At 51.3% G+C, this 26,445-nt stretch overlaps 1 protein-coding gene across 4 annotated transcripts in view; it reads right to left on the bottom strand.

The window, feature by feature from the left end:
- Window positions 1-26,203, bottom strand: part of Wscd1 (WSC domain containing 1) — a 43,237-nt gene extending 17,034 nt beyond the window's left edge. Inside the window, exons 1-6 of one of the 4 annotated variants that reach the window (XM_042282331.2) lie at window positions 24,824-25,069; window positions 24,348-24,472; window positions 15,520-16,202; window positions 8,267-8,381; window positions 6,372-6,556; window positions 2,209-2,330 (exon numbers count right to left, since the gene is read on the bottom strand). In XM_042282331.2, the coding sequence (XP_042138265.1) occupies window positions 2,209-2,330; window positions 6,372-6,556; window positions 8,267-8,381; window positions 15,520-15,937 (840 nt within the window). In that variant the 5' untranslated portion in view covers window positions 15,938-16,202; window positions 24,348-24,472; window positions 24,824-25,069. Of the gene's footprint in view, window positions 1-2,208; window positions 2,331-6,371; window positions 6,557-8,266; window positions 8,382-15,519; window positions 16,203-24,347; window positions 24,473-24,494; window positions 24,558-24,823; window positions 25,100-26,098 lie in introns of those variants that run through there. The other 3 variants (XM_042282332.1, XM_006992188.4, XM_076542822.1) reach the window with 3 other exon arrangements.
- Window positions 26,204-26,445: the final 242 nt, after the last annotated feature.

Genomic DNA, 26,445 nt, shown 5'->3' with positions numbered 1-26,445 from the left:
ACGCAATCTAAAAGCTGAACAGTAGGGGATCGGTTAAATAAATTATAGGACATCTGTGAGGCTGGGAAAGACTGGAGTTCACTCTCTAAACCCATATGGAGTGATCTCTAAGGCGGATGGTCTGGCAAAACCGGGCCAGTTCAGCAGAGTGCAGGGCCTGTGGTGGTGGTAGCTGTGGGATTTGTTATGGACCAGTCTAGGATGCAGCTGATTGAATATTCCGTTTCTGAAAGTGGCCATAGGAAGCCAGGGCATTGAGCTGCCTCCCGGGGTGGAGGCTGAGTGGGAGAGAGGCAGGAGCGAGCTGACTTGCCTTAGTATCTCTTTACTGTGGTCCACACAAACAAATTACTCACTCAAAGCTAACCTGAGGAGTCCAAGCGTGCAGTCATGGAGACTGCACTTTCTCTTTTCCCGTTATTTTTCTCACCTCTCCCTCACTCCTTTCTGTCACAAGGAGAGGCTGCAGTGTCTCAAAGCACAGATGGTGGAGTCAGGAGCTCTGGCTGTGCCTGTGTACAAGCTTATCCCTCTGCAAACCCGAGCTGAATCCTACAGCCACCAGGGATATGAGGGGGTCCCCTGCTGAGAAGATTAAAGCAGTCTTTGGAAAGGCCCTGGCCCCACCAAAGCTGCTGGGAAGTCTGCCTTTACCCTGGTCTAGACCAGTGGCATTCCACACTCTGAAGGAAGTTGGGATGGGGGCGGGGACTTATGGGGACATGGCTCAAAACTACAGATACATTATTTCCTTGTAGCCCCAGGCAGTGCTGGCAGCTGTGTGGGTGTCCCCACTGAGTTCTGTTCCCACTATGAGGATGGGAAGTGATTTCCCAGGCCAGATGCCTGCAAGCCAATAAACTAGGGTGACTGCTCTGTGACCCATGGGTCCTGATGGCAGTGCCTTTGAAAACGCTGGTGGCACAAAGCGGGGGAAGTGCGTCAACATTGTCCTCCGGGTGGTGAGAGGAAAGTGCCTAGAAAAGCTTTGTTCTCTCTCCACCTGGCAAGAGAAGCCTTTCCAGAGAGCTGAGGAAGCAGGAAGAGGGCAGTACCCTGCGGGGCTGCAGGGGTGGGGGTGAGACAGAGGATGGATGTCACAGCCACTTCACTGCTGAGGCTGCCCCTGCTCCATCCAACCCCCACGACGACGGGTCAGTCATGCAGCTGCCCAGTCCTGCTACATGAGCACGGGGCAGACAGCCCGAGGGCTCTGCCTTAGCTACCTCAGTTCCCTCACCTGCCAAATGCAGATCATCTCTACACCCATCCCATTAGACCTCAGGCAGGCTGAATGAGTTAACACGGGTAAAGTGCCTGAAAGAGCTAGTACCTTGCATGGTATGTGTGACCAGGGTCAGTTCCTGTTCACAGTCAAGGTCACCATCATCATCGTCACCATCATCACAAGCAATGCCCTCTCCCCCCTTTAGCTCTGTTCCTCTGTGCTGTCAAGTACCACCGAGCATCAAGACTCCTGAGCCCCAACACACCTGCATCAGCCCCAGCCCCCAGCCCACGGTCACCCACCTAGGATCACTTACAGAGATGCAGCATTCACCACGGTGTGAGATGGCTGAACCCCAGCCTAATACCTCTGTGCTCTATGGACACAGGGCTCCCTACCACACTGCATACACTCCTGACTTTAAACTTTGCAGTCCCCACTTGCCTTTGCCCACTCCTCATCCTGCCACAGAGCAAGTACATAGTGTGGGGACAGTGGCTTGGGTGCCTTGCCCAGATCAGCCCGAGCAGAGTTCCGCTCCCCTCCAAAGCCTAGACTGAACCACAGGAGTGGTTGTGGCATGGCCCCTGCAGCCCGCCTTCACAGCCCTCGGAACAGAAAATGGAAAAATCCATCAGCTGTCCCTAAGGATTGAGTGGGCATCTCTGAGTCCAAACAAGGTCAATTTAACATGTGACAATTGTGCCAGAAGCTTCCATGCAGAAAGGCATGCAGGCACATTCTTTTTAGCTGTTCAGCCTTCCCTATCCAGCTTCATATCACAAAGGGTGTTACTTGGGAATGATCCAACACTCCCTGTGTGACACCGGATATATGGCCTGGCCCTTCCCTCTACTCCTTGGCTCCGTCCTGGGCTGTCAGAGTCGATGTGTTTGGCCCAGCATGGGCCCTGCCCCTGCTCTGAAGACCACCACGCACACTGTATGACCGAAGCATCTCACAACGGTAATAGTTCTTACTTTCTGGGAACAAAATTCCGAGCATGTCTCCACAGTCATGTTGGCCTGTGTCAGGGAGGAGGAGAAGGTGTGGGTGACGTTCTCTGGCAGTGGGAAGCACCCTCGGAAGGTGGCGGTCCGCCCTGCAGGGAAGGAAATGGGGACTGGATGAGAAGTGGTGTCTGTGGTTGGCTTTGGGTCCTGAGATCTACATGAATATACTCAGGAGGGGCAGATGGAGAGAGAGAGAGAGAGAGAGAGAGAGAGAGAGAGAGAGAGAGAGAGAGAGAAAGTAAAGGGTCCGGATGGGTTGAGCCAAGCACCTGAGAAACACCCACTATGGGAACCACGGTCACCCAGGGTCTTGGACAAAGGTCACCTGGCTGTAATGCTGAGGTAAGGGGTCACCTTTCCTGCCATATCCAAGGGGTGGGGGTAGAGGTGAGGGGATTGGGTAGCTGTTTGTTTTTTCTTTCCTTCATTTTGCATTCTACTTCATGCTAGTCCCCACCGTAGGTGATCTGTCAGGCTGATAGTCTGGAAAGTTCTATGACTCCTGAGAATTTGCATGAAAAAATAAGTGGACTTGGGCATTTGGACTGCCCATTGCCTCTTCCTGTGCTGGGGCAGACAAGGTACTCCTGGGCCTCCTAGCAAGGCTGTCCTCACTCTGGTCTTGAACTCCCGCCTGGGTTCTAGGAATATTCCTCAATTCCATGTCAAAAAGGAAATTTCTTGCCAAGTTGTTCTTCAACCGTCTGGTGGAAAAGCTCAGCTCGCTTTCTGGTTCCCTTGGTACCGAGCAAACCTTCTGGAATGTTCCAGCACCAACTGCTTAGGGATAAGTTTCTTGAGTTGGCATCTGATTCCGATCCCACACTCCTCTTCATATAAGGTCTCCTGAGACTCGACATCTGTCCTTAAGCTTGCTCTACCTGTCACATCTCCCAGCCAGCAGCACAAACTCTCACCAGCTTCAGTTGGGGCAGGAATTTTTCCTTATAAACTGTTAAGTCACGCCAAGTTCTGGACCTGGAAGCCCATCCTGATTGACCACAGAACTAAGGGTCTGGGAATCGGTGCACAGAGCTAAGAAGGCCACCTGTTGCAGAGAAAATGGCTGGCTTTTGATCCTCAGGACCTGGGCTGTCCGGCCGATGACTAGCCCTGTGTCACAGACTCAAGGGCTCTTCCTCACTGTCATCCTCCAAGCTCTGAGGACTGTTACGGTGTCACTATGTGTCCCAATGCCAGCTCCTGACAGCTGCATCTCCTCTCTCACGCACACCCCTGCTCAGGACTGTGGTTCAATGGCCAAGGTCAATGACATGTACTGCCCACAAGACTCTGTGCCATCCTGTGGCAAGGCCAGGCCATAAAGAACAAAGACTTAGCTCAGACCACAGAGCTCAATCACTGGCATGGGACATTGAGGATACAGGATGAGGGGTGTAAGGGAAAGGAGGATCACTAAAGCAGGCAAAGCACAGGAGGAGAATAACCAGTATTCCAGGGAGTCCAGGCCATGGCAGGGTTGGGGGAAACAATGGGGGATCATGAGACTCTAGAATGGAGCTCCCAGAAGGAGGCTGTGTGTGGTTCCCTTGGCTCCCTGCAACCAGCTCAACACGGGAACACAGGAGATGCCATGGGGTGCTGTGCTGTGGAATGTCTTTCTGTGAATATGCTGTGAATATGTGTTGCTCTGATTGGTTGATAAATAAAGCTGTCTGGCCTGTAGCAAGACAGCTTAGAGGCAGGCAGGAAATCCAGGAGAGAGACAGGAAGAAGAAAGGAGAGGCAGAGGAGATGCCATCCCGCCATGCAGGGAGCAGAATGTAGTGGCACACAGATAAAGCCATGGAACACGTGGTGACATATAAAGTAATAGAAATGGGCTGAGTTTAGCTGTAAGAGCTAGCTAGCAAGAAAATTGAGCCATAGGCCATGGCCATGCAATTCGTAATTGATATAAGCCTCTATGTATTTACTTGGGTCTCAGCGGCTGTGGGACTGGGCAGGACTGGGAAAAAAACAAACTTCCGACTACAGTGCTGGGTGAGTGAATGAATGCAATGAGGTATGGAATGGAGTGGGTGGCAAGGCTCAGCATGATCTACAACAGGGAAGCAACCCATGTGCCTTGGGTGGTCACAGAAATGGTCTGTGCATAACACTGATGTGACTGTGGATAATGCCATTAAGTGTCGACTATTCTACAGCCCTCACTCTACATCCCCAGATGAGAGTCCTGGGACCATGCAGGACAGAAGAGTATTGCCAAGGGAAGACACTGATGAAGTGTCAGGACTGAGCCTGATCCCAACTTGAAGGCAAGGGCATACTTGTGAGTATGTCCTAGCAGCCGCAAGCTGCAATTTACAAAGGGTGGTCACCTGATCACCTCTGACAGCCTGTTAGCATAGCTCCTGGGGAGTGGAGCAGAATGCAGAGGTCAGCCACACAGCTGGCTGCAGAAATGGCATTGACACCACTGCCAACACGAACCAGAACAGCATCTCTGGCCCACTCAAGATCAGAGGCCGGCCTCCGGATCATCTATCCCTCAGCCAATTGGAAGCAGAAGCAAAACAGCTGTCTCTAAGCCAGTGATTGAGCTGGAAGGTGGTAGGGTGGCCCACAGTCCACCTCAGGCCTGATCCCGCTGGGGCTCAGGAGTAAGAGGTCAGGGATCAGGCTAATCATCTAAGGCCAAAGAAATAAAAGATCCAAGAAGCGAGCATGGGCCAGTCTAGTCCTCAGAGAGCCTAGGCAGGAGTCCAAGGGACGAGGTAAACCTCACATCTGGCACACACTGGGTATCAGTGGGTTTCTGTTGAGTTAATGTACTCACTAGCAAACCCTTGAGCTCATATATATTGTCAGTGTCTTCATTCCAAGCCATCGCCCCATCTAGACCTCTTGGCTGCCAGGCACATCTGTCAGATGCAGGAAGCGCCTGAACATCTTTAGCAGCCAGGAAGGAGTCACTCTTCCTGTACTTTGACCCTATGCACAGTGGCTGTGGCTCACCATGGTCCCCGAGGCTGGGCTATTTCTTCTCAAGCTGTGTAATTTTGAATTGTATGCTCATCTTTGCTGTGAGAACCGTTGATGTCTAGGTTTGTTGGCGTACCTCTCCAGAGAGAGATTTTGTACTTGCTCCTCCAAGATCCTCCAAAAAAACAACCCCCTCCAGAACCGACTTTTATGTTAGAGTTTGCAGGGCCAGGTAGGTGGTATAAAGTTGACCTCCCAAACACATACACATGGAGCTGTAGCTACACATTCTCAAGTCTTACTTCACCTCCTTAAACTGGTTTCAGCCCCCCAAGTCCACCCCCCTCGTGCTAGAGACCTAGCTCTATCCAGAGAGGTTAGAGAACAGACTTGAACCCAGTGAAGAGAAATGAGCCATTTGTGGCCACACAGCAAGCCTAGGCTTCCTAATCAGCTTCTTCTGCAAGGGACAAGGGAAAGCGTGCCTGGTCAGGAACCCAGGCCGTTACAGTTTTCGACGGCCCTCACTCTCTGTCTGCAGCATGTCAGGAACCAGTCAGGTGCAGGTGACAGGGCAGGGGGCTCAAATTCTGGCCTATGGGCTGTGGGTAGGCTGTGGTGGTATTGTGTTCCCCAAAATATTGTGCACCCTAATAAACTTATCTGGGGTCAGAGACAGAATAGCCACTAGATACAAAGGCTAGAGAATGGTGGCACTCACACCTTCAATCCTAGCATTCCAGAGGTAGAAATCTCTCTGGATCTCTGTGAGTTCAAGGCCACATTGGAAACGGCCAGGCATGGTGACACATGCCTTTAATCCCAAGAAGTGAGCCTTTAATTCCAGGGAGTGATGGCAAAAACAGAAAGATATATAAGGCGTGAGGACCAGAAACTAGAAGCATTTGGCTGGTTAAACTTTCAGGATGCTAGCAGCAGCAGTTCAGCTGAGATTCATTCTGGGTGAGGACTGAGAGGCTTCCAGTCTGAGGAAACAGGATCAGCTGAGGAAATGGCGAGGCGAGGTGGCTGTGGCCTGTTCTGTCTCTCTGATCTTTCAGCATTCACCCCAATACCTGGCTCAGATTTGATTTTATTAATAAGAACTTTTAAGATCCGTGCTACAGTAGGGTGAGCAGGACATGGGTGACATGTAAAGCTTGGGATGAGGCTGGCACACTCACGCTTCCTGGAGCCCGGCTGCTGCGGTCCCACGCTGTACACGGAGAGCCGACGAACAGCCCCGCAAACGGTCCCCTTCTCCCCCTTGCACTCCTGGTTACACTCCTTCAGGCTGACGCGCGTGGCTGGGAGTCGGTTCCCACAGTAGCACTCCGCACCAGCCTCCAAGCCGGCATAGACATAGGACCTGCAGGGACACAGAGTGTGGGCGAGTCCAAGCTGGGCCCAGAGCTGAGGCTGGAGTCCAAACTACGGAAAGGACAGAGTCAGGTGATGGCAGCTGGGTCTTCGGGAGGGACTTGAGGCTGCGGTGAAGTCTGGGTGAGTAGGCAGGGGCACGGCCATCAGCATGGCTTAGGGCAGTGGTTCTCAACTTGTGGGTCCCGACCCCTCTGAGGGTCAAATGACTCTTTCACAGGGGTCAACTATCATATATCCTGCCTATCAGATATTTACATTATAATTCACAGCAGTAGCAAAATTGCAGTTATGAATTAACAATGAAATAATTTTATGGTTGGGGGTTACTACAACATGAGGAACTGTATTAAAGGGTTGCAGAATTACGAAGGTTGAGAACCACTAGCCTTTGGAATCAGGCTCCATCCAGAATTAAATGCCATCTAAGTACAGGGAATAACGTTTTCTTTGGAATAAACTGCTAAGCCCCATTGATCTGTCTTGTCAGCTTTGGGACTGAACTTCAGTTTCATCTACGGTCTCAAGTTACAAGGGATTATTACATCAGCGATGTGGAGGAATGTGGTTCTCAGTAAATGTGCAGAGCCCTGGTGTCTAGTGTTTGCTAATTGCTGTGGTGTAAACAGTCAACAGATGATCTTAATCTGCCTAATCACAGGATCACAGGTGGAGATTCAAGTGTGTCCAGCGCCAGCACAGCACTGGCCTGAAGCCTACGCAACAGGCGATACTCCAGGGCCCTGCTGCCCAGCCCCCTCCTCCTTACCTACAGGCCCCACTGGAGCAAGATAGAGAAAGAGAACCTATAGAGTATCTCACAGGGCCACAGCTATAGAAAGTGGACCAGGTGTCCACTCTCCCTTCCTGGGGTGAAAAGCCCAGAATGAAAACTCCAAAATGATGAAGTCCCATTTGGCTGCTTAGGAGATGGCAGACACTGTCACTTGCTACCTGTGAGTCTCGGTTTCCTTGAACATGAAGAGACTGAAATGAGGCATCCTCATGTTGTGCCTCACCTTTCTCTGAGCTATGAAGCGTGGGGGAAGGTGGGTTCTGTCTTTGCTTTCTCTAGGTATAAAGTGGGGGATAATTCATGACTACCTAAAAGAATGGGGTGGGACTTATAGAAAACAGTGTAAAAGAATCACAGGTGATGGAAGTAGGTGAAGAGTGCCGCTCTGCCTGTCCTCTGACGTGAACATGCACACACGGTGAGCCGTGACAGTCCTGGTGGCAGGGGCCACTCCCTGGCACATGAGGCATGTCTGCCGGCTGCAAGGAAAGCTGGCAGTATCTGGAAGAGCAAATTTTGTCATAAACCCAAGTAGAAATGTTTTTTTTTTTTTTTTTTTTCTAACTGCTGAACTGGTCCTCCACATCCCTTTATTTTACTTTTTAAACAGGTGAACAAACTGAGTATGTTTTGGATGGGTCCTCAACCTCTTCTAGAGCCTATTCAAAGAACTCCCATGGTTCACAGGGAGAGTCCCTAGCGTAGCAGGAATAGAAGCCAGGTCTCCAGATACTTGCCAGCACCTTGGTCATACGCTGACAAACTTTCTCCTGGAGATCAGAGTCTGATGAATGGAGGTGTAATGACATCAGGACAGCTAACCAGCAACCATGATGACCCTTGGTTCTGAGACTGTCTTCTAACCTTATTCTGGTGCGGTCAACAGCCCAGCTCAACACTCACCGCTCAGCACAGGCATCCTGGCAGTGGGACACGGTCATCTTTCTCAAGTCATAAAACACTGCCCCCTTCAGAGTTCTCTCCTGGCCCTCCTCACTGAAGCATCCCAGGTAAGTGCCTGTAAAGAGGGAGTACAACTGAGATCATAGGTCCAGGAGTCAGGGAGGGCCTCGGGCCGGGAAAGTCTGCCTGCCTGCAACCAGTGAGGAAAAAGAGGGGTCACCAGCCCTGCCTGGCCCATATGCTTCTCTAGAGAATAGAGGAGATGAAAGCTGCTCTTCAACTTCCTCTCAGCACAAGGGCCAAATGGGCAGTTGGGCAGCTTTCTGCCCCTTTGCTCAGTTAATGGATACTATGTACTCAGTTAATGGATACTATGTACTCAGTTAATGGATACTATGTACTCAGTTAATGGATACTATGTACTCAGTTAATGGATACTATGTACTCAGTTAATGGATACTATGTACTCAGTTAATGGATACTATGTACTCAGTTAATGGCCTACTGTGCACTGAAAGGTGTGGTGGTATTGTGTTCCCCAAAATATTGTGTACCCTAAAAAACTTATCTGGGGTCAGAGACAGAACAGCCACTAGATACAAAGGCTAGAAAATGGTGGCACTCACACCTTTAATCCTAGTATTCCAGAGGCAGAAACCCATGTGTTCAAGGATACAGCCAAGCATGGTGACTCACGCCTTTAATCCCAGGGAGTGGTGGTAGAAAGCAGAAAGGTATATAAGGCATGAGGACCAGAAACTAGAAGCATTTGGTCTAGTTAAGCTTTCAGGCTTTAGAGCACAGTTCAGCTGAGAACCATTCGGATATGAGGACACAGAGGCTTCCAGTCTGAGGAAAGAAGATCACCTGAGAAATTGGCCAGGTGAGGTTAGCTGTGGCTTGTTCTGTCTCTCTGATCTTCCAGTATTCTCCCCAATAACTGGCCTCAGGTTTGATTTTATTAATAAGAACTGTTAAGATTCATGCTACAGAAAGGCACTTCCAGGAATCTGGAACCAGCCTGACTGCAGGCTTTTCTCCACCACTCCTCTTCCCTGAGCTTGAATCTGAGTTTCAAATACATATGCATATATTATTAATTGTATATATTAATGGGCTACAGTGTGATGACTCAATATATGTGTACAATGATCAAATCAGGATAGCTGGCATTTTTATACACTTGAGTCTTTATAAACATTGACGGTTTAATGGCCTTACCCTCTCTTCCCTTCCTAGGTTCAGAGAGGCCCTCTGTCTCTACTGCGGTCCCAAGACACACTTCTACCACATTCACATGAACCGGCGGGAGGACAGGATCCAGGGGAAGTCTGGAATTAGTTAACCTAAGACTTCTCATGAGCAGGGGCCCCTTTAAAACAACCAATCTGCAGTGTGTTGCTAGCATATGTAAACAGTCTGTCAGTTTTGAGACAGGAGTCCTTGTAGGAACTGATGTAACCAAGTGACTGTGGAGCCCTCTGCCATACCCTCATGCACTTCCCCAGTCAGGGACACGAGGATGATTCCATAGGGTAGTGGCACTATAGACCCAAGCATACACATGCTGGTGGGAGTTGCTGATAGTCCGGCCCTGTCACTGACAGGAAGGAGATGCTTCCCAGACTTGCAGAGAAACCTGGGGAATGCAAGTGCAGCCCCAGGCATGTAAATGTCACATGCATCACAGTGTTTGGAAGAAATGGCATTTGGGAATTTGCAAACACACGCTAGCATGGTCCCCAAACTGGGAAGGCACATCCACAACTGCTATGTTGGGAACTGGCCAGGACGCCTGCACTGATGCTGCACACTGCCTGAGAGTGTGTGTGTGCTCTGCTGCTCTAGACCTCTGAAAATGTCACCTGGAGTGTGCACCAGAAACACATGGCTGGCTAGAGAAGAGGGAGGTCATGGTCCCTCTCAAGGAATGGTGGTTTCTGCTGAGCAGTGTGGAGGAAGGGCTTCATGCCCATTCATTCCTGAAGCAGGGAGGGGCTCTTCAGTCTTTGAGTGCTGTCACAGGCTACTTTGGACTCATCTCAATTGTCCGTAGTTCAGTTTCTCCAACTGTCAGGTAGATGTATGCCCACCTTTGCTCTAGACCAGTTCCCCTCTCCCATCTAGCCAGAACTTCTCACCTATCCTAAGGCCAGGATCCTTCCTCTGTCACTCCAGCTCTCCATAGAATCTCAGGGCTCAAAGATGTTGCCTTAAAAATACAGGCAAATTAATGACTGGGATTGTCAGCCAAGTCCTAGTCATTAACTTGACGTTAAAAATCTAAACCTGAAGCTTCTAAGAGGGTAGGGACAGCATCTTTACCCCAAGTGACTCACCAGAGTTAGGCACAATACCAGTGCTATCACCTAAGGGGAAACAGTGGGTCACAGCTCCAACAGACCATACTGGTAGTCCCAAGGCCTCAGGTGTAAAGCAGAGGAGCCCTGGTCAATAAGGGTGGCCCTGCTGGCCACACCTGGCTCTAAGTTCCAGGGGCCTAAACTCCCAGAGCAGATGACAGCCACAAGAACAGGAGCTGTACTTTCACCATCCAGGGCTCCAGGGAATCTCAGGTCAGAAGATGCCAGGAAGGCGAAGCCAATAGCCACCTTCTTCAATATGGCCCCTTCTAAATTCCATGCCTCCTGAGGCCACCTCCATGGAGGGTTGGGCATCAACACATGTGGCCACACCCAGCATGCCAACCACAGGCACCTACTCCCTGGTGGGGCTATTTCCCTGGTACGAATCCCGGTAAACTTACTTTCTCTCTCTCTCTCTCTCTCTCTCTCTCTCTCTCTCTCTCTCTCTCTCTCTCTCTCTCTCTCCCTCTCTCCCCCCCCACCCCCGCAGGGATCCCCATCATATATGGTTGCAGAAAACACCCACCCAGAGCAGCAGCAGGCATGAATTATTCTCTGCTTGCCTACTTAGCAGTGTCTGAGAAACTTCCAATGTGTTAGTTGGCACAGAAGAAAACGTCCATTGCAGCTTTCTATTAAACATTCCAAACACAAGTTCTGTAGTGGAACCTGAGGCACAAAAGCTCAAAAGGCACCCGGGCTAAGACTTGCTGATGTTGAAATGGTGCATCCATGTTTCTGAGAATGGGATGGTGGAGGTTTGAATTCCTGCCCCGCCAGGACAGGGCTGTGTGACCCGGGATGTGCAGTACGAGGGGGTACTTAGAGAGGGGTCTAAGATGTAGATTCCCTATCTACAAAACTGGGACATGGTACCAATTCCAGAAGCTGGTTGAGAGAATTCCACAAGATAACACATGTCCAGTGTCTAACACAAGCCTCGGAGTGTCAGGTACCCAGGAGTGACTATTTTATTTCTTTTTTTTTTTTTTTTTTTTTTTTTTGACTATTTTATTTCTAATAGTTCATTTTGAATAATGAAGAATTCTCAATGACTTCCCTGGAACTCACATTCTTCGTTGTTAAAGTGGCGAGAACACTGCTTACATGAGTAGGCTCTTTGAAGATTAAATTAAACAAGATGACAGATGGACATCTACACAAAATGATGCTCCATACATAACAGATGTTCAAATAAATAACATCTATTATTATTCTGATCCTATACCCTAACCTGGGACCTAGTGGGACAATGGATCAGTAAATATTAGCTGAATAATTAGCACATTAGTAGAAGAGAGGAAAGCAATGGTTTCAACAGCCAGGCTGGCATTCTGAAAGTAGAAGTGGCTGAGTACTGAGCCGCTGGACTCTGTGTCTGACCAACACGCAGAGGAAGCCCCCACCCACCCACTGCCGCTCCGCCCAGCAGCTCTGCCTTGGGGTGAAGCCAGGGCCTGAGACACAGATGGCCCCTCTGGGTTGTGGGGGAGCAAAGGAGCCCTTTGTCACTTAACATAACAAATGGCTTTTCTAAATCCCTGACAGAGGCAAGAATGTGCAGAAAAGCAAGAACTTTCGAGGGATGCGCTGGGACGATCCCGAGGCGGATTTATGACTTTGGGCTGAAACGAAGGCGATGCATTACCGCCTGTGACTCTGCATCTGTTCATTTGCACATCGGAATGGACAAGTCGTGAGGCTATTAACGATGGCTTTGGAGATATTGGAATGTCTTTGGAAATTACTATCAATAAAAAACAAACTGGCTATGGAGAAGTTACTATTTTTCCCCTAGTAAACTTACTGACATTTTATTCCATTATGGATGTTGTCCAAGGTATAATGAAATGCTCAGTGATTGATGGAGACTCCTGCAGCTTCCGTGGCTTGCAGGATCCCTTTCAGGGGATGGCGGGATGCCCAGGCTGCAAAGAGATGCTTGCTTTGTCTGCAGCCCCAGCAGCTGGCCGAGGGCTACACTGTGGGCCACTCTTTAGACCAAGGAGACCTGCTTGGCCATGCAGGGCCAGAGAGTCCTATCAGAGGCAGGGACAGGGGCTCCCAGGAGAGCATTCTGCCTCCCTCTGTGTTCTCTGAAGACTCCCATCATGTCACCACACCTCCCTCAGAAACTGTCATTTTGAGTCTGCAGGGAGACCAACTTTATCTTTAAAATCTTGCAGAAGATTCAGAATATTTAATCACCCATGGAGTGATGGTGTCTATTAAGCATTCTGGGTCCTCACTGTCAAGCCCTGGGACTGGACCTTGGATGCCACACTGTACCCTGGTGTGGCCAGAGTTAACCTTTCTCTGTTTGGAAACGGGGGCACTCCAGAGGTCAGGGACAGGGACTATGAACAGATAAGGAGGTATGCCATCTTTAGTCACACCCCAAACCATATTGTCGGACAGCAATCGATCACTGCCTTGCTTACATCTAACTGCGATCTCTCCTGCTTTTGTGGGAGCCCTTCCATCACTACTGTGTCTTTGGGGGTAACTAAATGGTTCTCTTGGACATGTCTATGGTCAGAACCAGACTGCTGGGCGGCCTGTAGTTTCCTTCTCTGCAGAGCGGTTATAAAATGTCTGCTCTGCCTCAAGCCCCATGCCATGCCTTAATCATCTTTCAGTAAGTCTGTGTAGCGATTATTTGCATACACAGCTGACTCCACCCCAGACAGAGCACTCAAGAGCCCAATGCAAAACACATATGGGGGCTAATGCAGTAGGTCTTCAATAAATGAGGGTGGGAAGAAATGAAGGGAGGACTCCAGGTCAATTTGTTGAAGGTCACAGAGCCATGAAACAGCAATAGCAAGAGAGGAACTCAGCTCTGTCTTCAGCAAGTATACACTCCACAAAACTCCCTCTCAAGAAACCCATGGGGCCCTCTCCCGGTCATTTAGTCTAAATTAATTGCCCCGGTAATGCCTGCAGAGAGACCCAGTTTCTTGGTACATTGGAGAGATTAGAGAAGGCACACATACATAAAATGAGCTGGACCACCAGTACCTCCGTCTCCTCTTACATGAAGGCTATGCTAAAGAACCCACTGTGATGAACACTGGCTGGATGATGTCTGAAGAACATCCTTCCCTGGAGACAAGAACCCACAGCCTTCTAGTCTTCACTTGGTTGGGCTGAGCCATCTCCCCAAGGAAGAGAAGCTGGGGCTCCTTTCACATCTCTGGAACCTTATCATCCTCAGAATAAATCGAGGGCTGGGGGTGTGACTCAACAGTGCAGTGTGTGTCTAGTATCCTGTGGCTTAGGAGCTGAGTTTCAGCAACACAGAGTAGATCCATCCATCCATCATCCATCCCAAATGTTAGGCCTGGCACTTTCTCTTATGCCTGCCCTCCCCTAGGCCTGATGCCCCACTTGCCTTATCTCCTCCTACAGTCTTCCACTTAGCGCTCTAGCCTAAGAACTGTGTATTCTATGCTTAATACTCTATGTGTTGTGCTTAGTACTCCATGCTAAGTACTCCATGCACTATGCTTATTCCTTATGCTAGGTACTGTACAGACTATGCTCAAACATCTATATTTAGCAATCTATGAACTTTATTTTAGGGACAGGAATACCTGGTGACTTAGGGTACAGGACCAAAGGAGGTGGTAACAGGATGATCAGCGCTCACTGAGCTCAGTTTCATTCAGGCACAATTTCAGCACTTACTATATATGCTCCCTAGGCACCCAGCATGTTTCCTGGGTCCTGTACAGAAAATCCATAGAACTCAGTGCAAAGAGCACCAGGTCGGAGTGGACCATCTTAACTTGGGGCTTACAGCAGTGTGAAGGCTGATCCCAATCACTGGCCAACTCCAGGCCTGCCACTCCAGGCTGCCCTGAGATGTGTGTCCTGCTTTGCCTCCAGTCCCCTCCCAGCTCAAGCAGGCTCCATCAGCCTGCTCCTGCTCCATGGCACACCTCTCCTGGCTGCCTTCCTTCTTGGTCTCCCTGCCACTCCCCAGCTGGGGTTTCCTGAGATCACTGCCCAGATCTACTCTACATTTGAGTTCTGGCTTTGGGACGAGCTTCAAGAGACCTCAAACTATGAGAATGACCTTGGCCATTCACTCAGCTTTCCCATGACTCAGTGTCTTCACTGTGAATTGGGGAAATAATAGTGCCAGACACAGTGGCTTCACAGAAGAGTGCCACTGTACAGACGAGGAGCTACTTTTACTAGAGAAATAACAGCTTCCAGTTAGAAGGCTAAGTAATTCGTGAGGTACCCTTGACAAGTGGCTCTTGGCTTAGGAGTGCACCAGGGTGACCTAGAACAGCAGTTCTCACCTGTGGGTAGCGACCCCCTCCAAGGGGTCAAATATCAGATATCCTGCATATCAGATATTTACACCACAATTCATAGCAGTAGCAAAATTACAGGTATGAAGTAGCAACACAAATAATTTTGTGGCTGGGGGTTACCACAACATGAGGAACTGTACTAAAGGGTTGCAGCATTAGGAAGGTTGAGACCCACCAGTCTGGAGCATGGGTAAGGGGATTTCTGGTGGGCAACCAAAGTAGGAGATTCTGCTTTGTTTGATGTATGAGAACCTGAGACTGTGCTGGTCTCAGAGCAGATGCTCCTACTCTGAGAGCACCCTTGACACCTTGTGACACACTGCTCCAGGCCACCCCAATACAATCTATACAATAACTTTGGAGTCAATGTCTCTATCTCCACCTGAGAGGACCCAGAAACAAGTGACATAAACAAGGTCACCCAGCAAGATGTGGCTGAATCAAGATCAAAGTCTGAGCTCTAGGTGATCGTATCACACCCCTCAGCTACCACAGGGCTGAGAAAAGGGGCAACCAATGGAGCCGTGAGCAGGGTTCTTGGCGGCAGCAGAGCACCTACCTTGGCTGCGGCTTGCTGGTCCAGGGGCCTCAGGGCCCAGGGTGGGTGGCGCCTGGGGGTCACTGGTGAGATGGTGGAGCCAGCGCCGCCTCAGTGAGCTGCGGTTCCTCCGGGGCCAGCGGATTCCAGGTGGCAGTCGGGCCAGAGGACTCCTTAGTGTGTCCACATCAAGTATTAGGTCAGGGCTACTGTGGGGGTCATGAAGGCTTCTGCCATCCAAAAGGCCCACCCCCAGGGCCACAGTGGCCACTGGCAAGGCCTGTAGGCTGCTAGGAGGCCGAAGGGCCTGTGGGAGGGCCACTCTGGCCCTCTGCAGGAGCAGCAGGCTGCCGGTCATCAGGTAGGCGGCTGTGAGGAAGAGTAACAAGAACTGTGTTCTGCGAAGAAACTTCTGGAGTCTGAAGAAAGGTTTGGCCATGCCCCTGGGCAGCAGGGCTCCCGGCTGGAGCCTGGGGACGGCTCCTAGCACCTGGGCAGGAGGGACGCCAGGGCCTCCAGAGGTGTCATCCCAGCATCCTGGCTCTTGAACCTGTCAGCTCACTTTTGCGCTGCTGTCCCTGTGGGTTTCAAATGTCACCATCACTTTTCTCCAGCAGCCACACGCCCCACGTTGGTAGCTTCTGCCCAAGGGTCACCATCTCCCCCATCCCTCAGCTCTCCTGGCCCTTGTCAGTCTCAGGAACCTAGGAAAGTGGAGAAATAACATTAAGATGCAATAGGGTCCACCGTCTCCTTCCTGAGTCAGGGTAGTCCCCAGACCTATGACTGATTTAACAAAGGGGTGAGCTAGGTGTCAGGAACACGGGACAGAATGTTCAGATCCCAGCTCCTCTGCTGGCCAGCTGTGTGACACTGGGGAAGTTGCTGAACCTCTCTGGGCTTCAGCTTCCACATTTGCGACCTGAGGACGATACTGTTTTGGACAGTGGCAAGGAAGGTCCAGTAATGACAACAGCACTAAGTAGGAGGAAGGCAAGCAACCATGGCCTTCATTGAGTCCACAGTAGTTCCAGGCACTCAGCTCAGTGAGTTACGCAGTATCTCATTTAACTCTCCCCAATCGAATGAGCTAGATGCTGGAATGTTCCCCACTATACAGATGAGAAAAACAAAGGAAAAAAATCATGTCCTGAAGCCACACAGCGTGGTGAGCACAAGAGCCAATGCTCCAGAGTCTCTCTCCAGATCTGTGTTCTCAACAGCTACACAGCCCAGCCTGAAACACAGCTTGACTAGAACACGAGTGAGCCCCACACAGGCAGGTGTACACTGAAGGGACTGGATGAATACACACAGTGACCTGCCTCCTGTGATGCAGTGACGCTGTGATCTGTATTCTGGAAGCAGCTTCTACAGAGGTTGGTCATTGACTCTCACTAAGACAGAGGCCCAAGGGAGGGAGGGGATTTTGGTGGACTCTTTGCTAGGGTGCCAAAGGACAGGATAGCACCAAGAGGCTGGAGAAGCTGATGTGAAGGAGGGAAGGTCCGCCAGGCAAGCTCGCATGGTGCTCATCGCTGCCTGGGGCCATAGTGTTCATGTTAAGCTGTGGTTCCCATTGGCGGCATCTCCAAAGTGGCTATTAGGGTTGGTGGGGGGGGGCCTCCGCAGCTGCCACGAGTTGGGCTGCTGTGTGAGAAGGGCCCTGAGCACAAGGACAGGCTTGTCCCAGAAGAAAAGACCCTGGAAGCATGACTAAGCCGCTGGCCATAACTAACATGGTGAGGGCAGCGCTTCAATGGCTGTTCTGTGCACAGACACGGCCTGCTGGGTGTGAGAAGAAAGACAATGTTTTGGCTCTGGGGCCCAGCATTCCAGGCTGCAAGGAGGCTGGGGGCCCAGGAGAGCATCCAAAGGGGCCCAGACCGGCCTGCGCCTTCCGGATTAAGTTCTGAGAGCCCCCAGGATGACAGAGGTATGGGAACACGGGTCCTCATCAGCAAATGATGGTGGAATCCAGCTGAGCGGGGAAGCCTTTGCAGATGGTCTCCCAGCCTTTCCTTTCTAAGCTGGTGTGTCGCCAGACCCACCCCTGCCAGCCTCAGATTTGTAAAACCACAGAGAAAATCCCATGAAATCCGGACTGATCTGTCTGCCCCCAGCCTGGGCTCCTTCAATCCACAGTGCACAGGCTGCCTGGGTGAGCCTCCTTAACTCACGCATCTGATCATGGCTGGTGTTCCCCTGCTTAAAAACCTCTTTTCAATAGCTCCCCAGAGGTTGGGGATAAACTGCAAGCTCCTTAGCATGGCACACAAGGTCTCCTTGTGATCCAGCCCATCGTGGCCCATTCTCTAGGCCTCAGTGTCTCCACCGTACAGGCACATACATGCATTATGATTGCAGCAGGGCCTCCTACAATCATAGCGTGTCAGCCCCTATTTCCTCTCTCTGTCTGGTGAAATCTTTGTATGAAACCCCTGGACTTAGCATAAAGGTTACTTCCAAGCTTTTCCAGATCACATTCACCCATAGAGGTAGAGATAGACTCCCTGGTCCCCAACAGCCTGTTTTGAGTCCACAGCAGTATGCACCACTTCGGTGCAATTAGCATTGTCCATCCACTTTTCAATATCCCCACAGGACTCTGATCAACCCTAGTAGATGGCATCCCCTTTTTACTTTTGTCACTGTCCCCCAGCATAAAGCCTGGTACAAAGTGATACCTCAGTAGTCTTTGCCTGTAAAGACTTTTTTCTTCTTCTTATGAATGAAAGGGTGGCTAAGTGGACAGGAGAAGCCTGCTCCTGAGGAGTCTGATAGCAGCCAAACTTCAAACTCCATTCATCCATAGCTGGGAGGAAACCTGAATTGGAGAGATGCTGAGCAACATGTGGGCAACCAGAGGTCTCAGCACCACAAAGTTGAGGTGTAAGATGCACATGGATTATCAAGAAGACCTAAAAACCTATATGTTGGATCTTTTGTGTGCTTTAAGAAGGTTTCCAGGTATGTTTGCAGAAGAGTTCTGGATGCAGAAAGTTAGGATCCCACTGGTATAAAATCCTGAACATTAAATTAGCAGGCATAAGGTGGCATATCTGCTGTGGGAAGAAAGTTTCTGGTGAGATGGAACAGACATGTGGGGGATGCCCCCACCCCTGCGCTCAAGGTGTGCTGGGACTTCCATCTTATGTTACAGATAGGGTCTGCGTACATGAGACAAGAGGAGTGGGGTGGGGGGTAGCGATTTCAGCATGAACCCGCCAGGATTCAAACTCACTCAAGCTCTCCAAGACCTTGCAAGTCCTCCTAGAGCCCCCTGGAGTGGTCTCTCTAATGTAGGTGGTGTCAACAGTTACATGTAGGCCAGAGTTCGATAGCCCAGGGTCCCAGAAACAGGCTTTCATTCTCAAGTCTTAAAATGGCAAAGCTGATTCCCAGGCCAGAACCCTGAATGAGGGTGGGCAGGGGGTTACATAATGAAAGCATTAGGAACTTGCCCTGTCCTGAGCCTCCACCATACTTTACCACCAAGACTGCATTTGCTAGTGTGCACCCCCACTTAACTGTCAGGCTGATGAGGCTCCTCCAGGTCCTGGCCTATCTCCATATCCCCAGATCCCAGCATACAGCTAGCTGAGTAGTAACGGCAAGAACATGTTAACTCAAGAGGGGCCAAGCTGGGACTTGCAACATTCATAGAGCTCACAGACAGACAAGCTTAGCAGTGTAGACAGCAGAGCCAGCTGAGACCTGGCAGGAATCTGGCCATTTTTCATCTATACCGGACCTGGGAGGGCATTGGTTGACCTGCTGTCAATCAATGATCTACCAGCAGACCTTTATTATAACAAACCCAATCCCAGGGCAGGACCTCAGGCTCCTTGTCTGTGAATGGGTGAGTGGGTATGGTTGTAGATCCATACTCCAGTTGCCCAGACTGTGGCACACACTGGTTCTGAGTACCAAAGAGGTGCACAGGAGCTGATGGAGGTGCCCAGAGCAGGTGTTCCTGGGAAACTGTCTCCTTTCCTCCTGGCCTCCTACTCCCAGGACAGATCCAACAACTTCCTCTTGCTTGAAGTTGATCTGACTGCTGTTGGCAACTGCTTAATTTTCAGTGACACCATTTATTAAGCTCCTGCAGTGTGAATAAATAGATTAGATGGCCTATGCACCTCATGGGCCCCTAGAGCCTCAAGGGAGGCAGAAGGCCTGCTTCGCGTCAGTTGAGAACTGTCCCCATACCTGCCTAGATGATCTGAGTCAGTATTCATACCCAGGCCATCTGTTCCTGGAGCGTGTGGCCAATAAGCTCCCTGCCCCTTTGAGTTCCTCACTTGATGTATTCTTTAAAATTTAGTGTGTCTCCGTCATAGGTTTGAAACTATGCCAGGCAGAAGCTCCTCCTGTTCTGGCCTTCCCAGAGCCAAACCTAACAGGCACTGCCATGGGCAGGCTGGAAGGCCGCCTTTGAGACCTTCCCCCTTTTCTGGAAGTCTCCAACATCTTTCTGGAGGCTTACTTCATTGTTGCTTTTCCTTGTCTGGAACTCACAGAATACTTGGGGTGAGGGACTGTTGAGAGCCCCCACTTGAGGCTTGTCCAGGTTGGACAAATGTCCATCTGCCACCTTGCTCAGTGCTCTCTACATCCTTGGAATTATTTTAGGGTTTAGGGAAGGAGTCCCTGAGATTTCCCAGGAAGGAGAGGAGACTATTGAACCAAGAGGCTTCAAGGAGTCTCAGGGAAGAAAATCTGACTCCTAGAGCAAGGGGAGCTCAGGAAACCTGGGCTCTGGAAGGGGGCAGGTGGCACCTCCCTGTGGGCCAGGTTGGGTTTGGAGCCCTAGGAGTGGCAGCAGAAAGAGCAAGGGAAAAGACAGGAGAGGAGAGCATCACCAAGGCTAGTCAGTGCTGGCCCCTGGGGTTCAGTCATGTGACTCCACCTCCCTTCTACCTTCTAGCTAGAGAGGAGCATGAGTGGGAGAACAAATGACCAGCGCCCCGCCCCCCCAACGCAGATCTTAGTCACTGTGGCCACCAAGAAAGGGTGACTCAAAGCTGTGTGCACACCGGGCAGCATCTAAAGACAAAGCTCAGGGTCCAGCAAGCTGTTCCCCAGTCAAGATGGGGACCTATGCTCCAGCTGCTCAGAGCCTCAGTTCAGGGACCAACCAGAAGCTAGGGCCCCATGCTTTGGGACCTCAGTAAAACTGTAAGTGAGGCTGGACTCCAGTGTTCTCCCACCTCTAATTTCTCCTTCTCCATCCTCTGCTGCCTCACTTAATGCCTGTCATCTGAACTCCATCCCTCTCCCAGAGGCTGTGTCCTCCCAGCATCCCAAGAAAGCAGTTATCCCAGTGCATAGCACTAGTGATGCTATAGCTTTCAGAAGCCCCAGGAGGAACTGGTCCAAACTCCTCCACTGCCACACAGTGTCCTGTCTTGGTCTCACTCCCATCCTCCTCCCTCCAACTGTTCCTTACAGAACCCTGTGTCCCAACCAGTGTTCCTGGCCAGCGTGAGATGTTTCAAGCCTCCTTATGGTGCACATTCTTCAGACAGCCAGGGATGCTCTGCCCAACTCACAGGCCTGAAGTACTTTCCTGCCCTCAAGGCTCTGCCCAACAACACTTTCTCCATAAAACCTCCTCACCGGCTGGCGCAGAGTGACTCTGCCACACTGACAGAGATGCTGAATGCAGGGTGAGCTGTGGCTGGGTTTGGGTTCTACTTGGAGTGTGGCTGCCTGTCACTATCCCTACATCCCCTCCCAGCCTGCAAGCCACCCCCAGGTACAGCCAATAGCGCTGCCCACTCTGCCCACCCTCATTCCAGGGTCCTGAACTGGTCCGTGGCTGCAAAGGGGGGTAAGGTACCCACAAAACACAAACCTGTTGGGCTCTTGCAGGAGTGGGGTAAAGACTCTATTTTTTGTTTGTTTGTTTTTGTTTTTTTCAACAGGGTTTCTCTGGTTGTCCTGGAGCCCGCTTCGTAGACCAGGTTGGCCTCGAACTCAGAGATCCGCCTCCCTCTCTCTCCCGAGTGCTGGGATTAAAGGCATGCACCTCCACTGCCCGGCAAGACTCCATCTTTGAAGGGGCAAAACTCTTTGAACTTTATCACTCAAGAGAAATAATTCCAATAAAAATGTTTCTAGGGGTTTGGGGAGATAGATTAATGAGCAAAGTGCTTGCTCTCTGAAAGCAGGAGATTCTGGGTTCAGATCCCCAGCATACAGGCAGAAGCCAGGCATGGATGTGCTTCTGTAAGCTGTGTTCATGAGGTGGAGATAGGCAAAGGCTTGCTGACCACACAGAATAGCTGAAGCAGCAAGATCTAGGCTCAGTGAGACACCTTGGCTTCTTGTAAAATGATATGGAGGTCACACAGCATTTGAGAGGCAGAGGCTAGCCTGGTCTGCCAAATGAGTTCCAGCTAGCCAGAGTTAGACAGCAAGAGCCTGTCTCAAACAAAACAAAACAAGCAAAACCCAAACAACAATAATAATGTGGAGAACAGTAGAGAAAAACACTTGACTTCAACTTCTGGCCTCTGCAGGTGCTTTGCACACACAGATGTGCACACACACATACTCCACACCCACATACAATGTTTCTTTAAATGTATAAAACATAATAACTAATTAGCTTAATCAGTTCATATTATATACATAGGTCCCATGTCACACGGTAGCCCGTTAAAATATACAATTATGGTTTGTCAATCATGAATAGTAAGAATAGTCTTACTAAGGTCAAAACTCCACTCAATGCAGATGAAGTATCTAACCTTCAGTGAACTCATGGCTGAAGTTCATATGCACAGTAAAGTTTGGATTAGAGTTACAAGTGCTTTTACATACTACGAATGAATAGATAAACAAATGAGTGAGTGGTCTTCCCACAGGCTCATGACATTATTTTTATGAGTCATTATCCCTGTTATATAGAGGCAGAATGTGAAACACTGGGGGCCAATTAACTCAAACAGAAACAAACAGCTAATGTATTCATCCATTCCTGTGCTTCTTCCACTGGTGGTGAGTCCCTGAGTGTGGTCTTGGGCCTTGGGCAGAATGGGGCAGGTGAGATGGATGTTACAACACCTTTGAGAGACTTGGATAAATCTGGGCAGGTGAGTCAGTCAGCCCTATCTTCTGTGGCTCCATTTCTGCCAAAGGACAGGGACTCAAGCTATAGGAGATGGCCCAAGATACCTTGCACATCCCTGTCCTTACTCATGGTCCCTTCATACCAAGGTGATAACCTTTAGGGAGGGGGCTCACATCAAGCAGAGAGGAGGGCACTTAATGTCTACAGAGAGGCACACAGACACAGCCTCTCAAAGCAGCGCATGAAGATAGTATTTTAGATACAACTCAACATGGTGGTTATTAAAGTCAAGACTCAGAGAAATTAGGGAAGAGAGGGAGAAAGCAAGATTAAGAGGTCCGGAGAAAAATTAGGTCATGCTCCCCAAATAAGCAGGGCTGACCTCCAGATCAGATATCAAGACCCTACCCTGTGAGTATGACTACCACTTGCCGTATAAATATAGATCCCCGAGATTTAAATGCTGAGCTGCCTCCAAGATCTTGCTCCTGACTCCACAGGGAGCTGGTCTCAGGAAGACTGGCCAGGATGGAGCCAGGTGGGAGTACAAGCTGGGAGTGTCTGCAGAGAGAGGTGTATCTATCCCACTAGGTCCTGCTCACATATGTCTCAATCTGGGCCTGGAGGCTGTGGGTTCTGAGGGTCTGTCTATTCAGTGACTCTACAAGAACTACCCGTGAGACTCACTGACTTGTGCTGCAGTTTCCGGGTTGAACTGGCCAGGTTGAGACTCACATTTAGTAGCAGGCCATTGGCCCAGAATGTGCCCTCTGCTGGGGGAGGCAGATAGGGGAAAGGGACAGGGGTCCTCTCTGTCTAAATCCACCACGTTGCTCTGTACTTTTGGTCAGGCCAGAGTGCTGTCCAGCACTCTGTGTATGCTAGGACTTCAATGCCCTGAAAGAGGGATTCCCTCACCCCAAGATAAGTTTCTTCCAAAACTCTATGGGAACGATTATGGGATGGGGGGGGCGCATGATGTCAGGGAGATAAGGAGATAAGGGGACAGTTGCCCCACTACCCTCAGTCCAGCAGCTGGCCAAGCTGTCTTCAACCACTGCCAGGGAGATGCCTTCACTGAACCTGTGGGCTTGGCAGTCTCTCCCCACAGACGTATTATGGGATTTCAGCTAAGACTATGTGTGTGGTGGGAGGTCATGCTTGGGAGGAAGGAAACCCGCTCCTACACCAAGGCAGCTCTCCCCAGCACTTGTAGCCATTAAGTGGGGGACACTGTAGACAGACCAGCCACCCAGCTTGAGGTTCCTCTAATTCTTTCACTTTCTACAGCCCTCACTTCCTGTGCCGGACGGGATCCTGATCCCTACTACAAGTCTCCCACACAGGCTGGCTGTGTGTCTCCCTAAAACAGAAGTATGCATGTGGCATCAGTAACAAGAGAGCTGAGGTGACAAAGTACAGTGGTGTCCCGAGCTTGTCCATTCTGTCTGGAAAGCAGCCTGTGATGGAGAGTGAGGGCTGTGTCCCAGGGCTGGAAACTACCCATTTGTTAGTACGGAGATGGGGCATAGGTCTTCTCCCCAGTCTGACCTCCCATCGATGAGCTGGCACCAAGTCTCACCCGCAGAGCACAGACACCCAGGAAAGCAGTTTAGACAGGCTACCCTGAAGCAGCTGACATAGCCAGGGACGCTTCCGACTAGCAAAGAAAAAAACGCCAAACACAGCATCCAGCCACGAGTCTCCATCCACACCTTAGAAAGATGCAAAGAGCGACACCGGGTAATCTTCCCAACAAAATACATACGTTTCGGTTTTGTCTCTGCCGGTGTTCAAGTTCACCAAGAGACTGAAGAAAACCCTGCGCTGACCGGAAGCCTGGCTTGGGAACGGAACGAGAGAGGGGGAGCAGCTTCTGGCGAATATCTCCACCTAGGAGGGAGGCAATGCGCACCTCAAATCCGGTTCTGAACCCCGCCGGGGACTGGGACCCGGTGTACCCGGGCTCCTGGCGGAGATGCGGCTGGTGCAACTGCCTGTGCACCCCCCCACCCCAGTCAAGCCCAGTCGTGGCGAGGCTCTCCCCACGCATCCGCCACGGTCCTGGCGCGCCGAGCGCCGGCCCCTGGAAGGCGCCCCGCCAGCGCGCCCCGCGCCCCAGCAGGTGCAGCCCCGCGCGCTCCCAGTCGTGTCTACACAAACTTGTTTGCCCGCGACTGGGGTAGATCCAGCTCGCAGCCTGCGCCGGGGTCTTGGCTGGGGGACCCCGGAGACAGGACTCACCCCGCAATCGTGGCCAGCTGGGGCGCCCGCCTTCCCGGGCGCCGAGCCCGCAGCCCCGCAGTGCCCGGAGCCCAGACGCCCGCACGCCCCCGGCGCCCGTGGCGATCACACAAACGCGCCCAGGCCCACGCCGCTCAGCTCCCCCGGGCTGCGGACTTCCGCGCTGAGCAGTGGCGGAGACGGCGGGCGCCGACCTGAGCCGCGGGCGCGGAGTGGAGCGGGCGGCGGGCGCGGAGCGGGCGAACGGGCGCCTGGTCTGCACATGCTCACTCGCGCGGCCCGGGGACAGCGGCCGGCCTCCGCCGGGTCCTAGAGGCTCCGGCGTAAGCCCGCTGTTTGGCTCCCAGGAAGGGTCGCGGCTTCCTAGCCCGGAGGGAAGTGGTGGTGGGGGGCGTGATCTGTCCTGGTCTGCGAGACAACGCACACACCGCGGGTCACACGCGCTACTCGCCACTGCCAAGACGAGACATTGACACCAGTCTGATGCACCCGCCCAGCCTAGCACTGCAGCCTCGCTGGCTCTAGCACGCACCATGGTGCTCACACCATACGCACAGCACACATGAACACACTGGGCATTGCCACTCACAGCAGTACGCCACCACACTTAGATGCAGACGTGGTGGTAGACGCACAGTGGCTGATACAAATACACACTGAATCACCAGACACCCACACTCACACACTCTGTGGGCTCTGCTCCACTCACTTAGAAACAGGCTAGAACACTGGCAGGTGCACACACACACACACACACACACACAACCACGCAGTTTGTACCACTCTAATACAAACACACAGACACACACTGGATCACTGTCCCATGCAGAGGTAGGCACATTCACCTCACCCACCGTGTCACACATCCACTCAGAAACAAGCACCCACATACAACTTGAGACACAATTTGAATCACATCCCCGATGACAAGGATTCTCACACTATCTCCATACACACCTGGGGGTTCTGCCAGCAGCTTATCACCCTGCCCACACTGACACATGGTGACAGACCCTGCTTCTTGATATAGTATGGAGAGGGACATTGCCTCCCAGGTACACACACACACACACACACACACACACACACACACACACACACACACACGGGGTGGGGGGAGAGAACAACCACACAGGTCTACACACAGTCCCCTCTAAGGCTGGACCCAACCTCAAAAGGCTTAGCCCACTGAGAAGCCCCGCTCCCCCTCTCCAAGCCCCCAAGGCACGGCATCTACCCGGCTCTACCAGGAACAGCCGTGGGCCCAGTTCTCACCCAGGACTGACAGCATGGATGCTGCTGGAGGCTGAGGACAGGATGAGAGCAGACAGCGGGAGCAGGTGGCAGAGGCTCTAACCGACTTCCTGAATGGAAGTTTCATGCTTCCAACTTCCGCTAGGGGCAGAGCTGCTCGGCCGCTCAGAGAAGTGCGTTTTCAACAGGTGCTGGGCAGCAGTGGGGCTTAGAAGGGGGACTAGGAGAAAGCTTCTGGGAGGTCAAGGGCCCCCCGGATGAGGAAGGACTCGCTGAGGTTTGCACAGAAGAATCTTGGGTCTGGGGGATTACGGCAGAGCTCTTGGATGAGAGCACAGGGAAGGAGGAATTCTGTGCTATCTCAGCAT

This window comes from Peromyscus maniculatus, chromosome 8 (genome assembly GCF_049852395.1).
Source record: "Peromyscus maniculatus bairdii isolate BWxNUB_F1_BW_parent chromosome 8, HU_Pman_BW_mat_3.1, whole genome shotgun sequence".
Classification (NCBI taxonomy): Eukaryota; Metazoa; Chordata; class Mammalia; order Rodentia; family Cricetidae; genus Peromyscus; species Peromyscus maniculatus.
The sequence above is the reverse complement of the archived record's forward strand: the minus strand, read 5'-3'. Positions and strand labels throughout refer to the sequence as shown.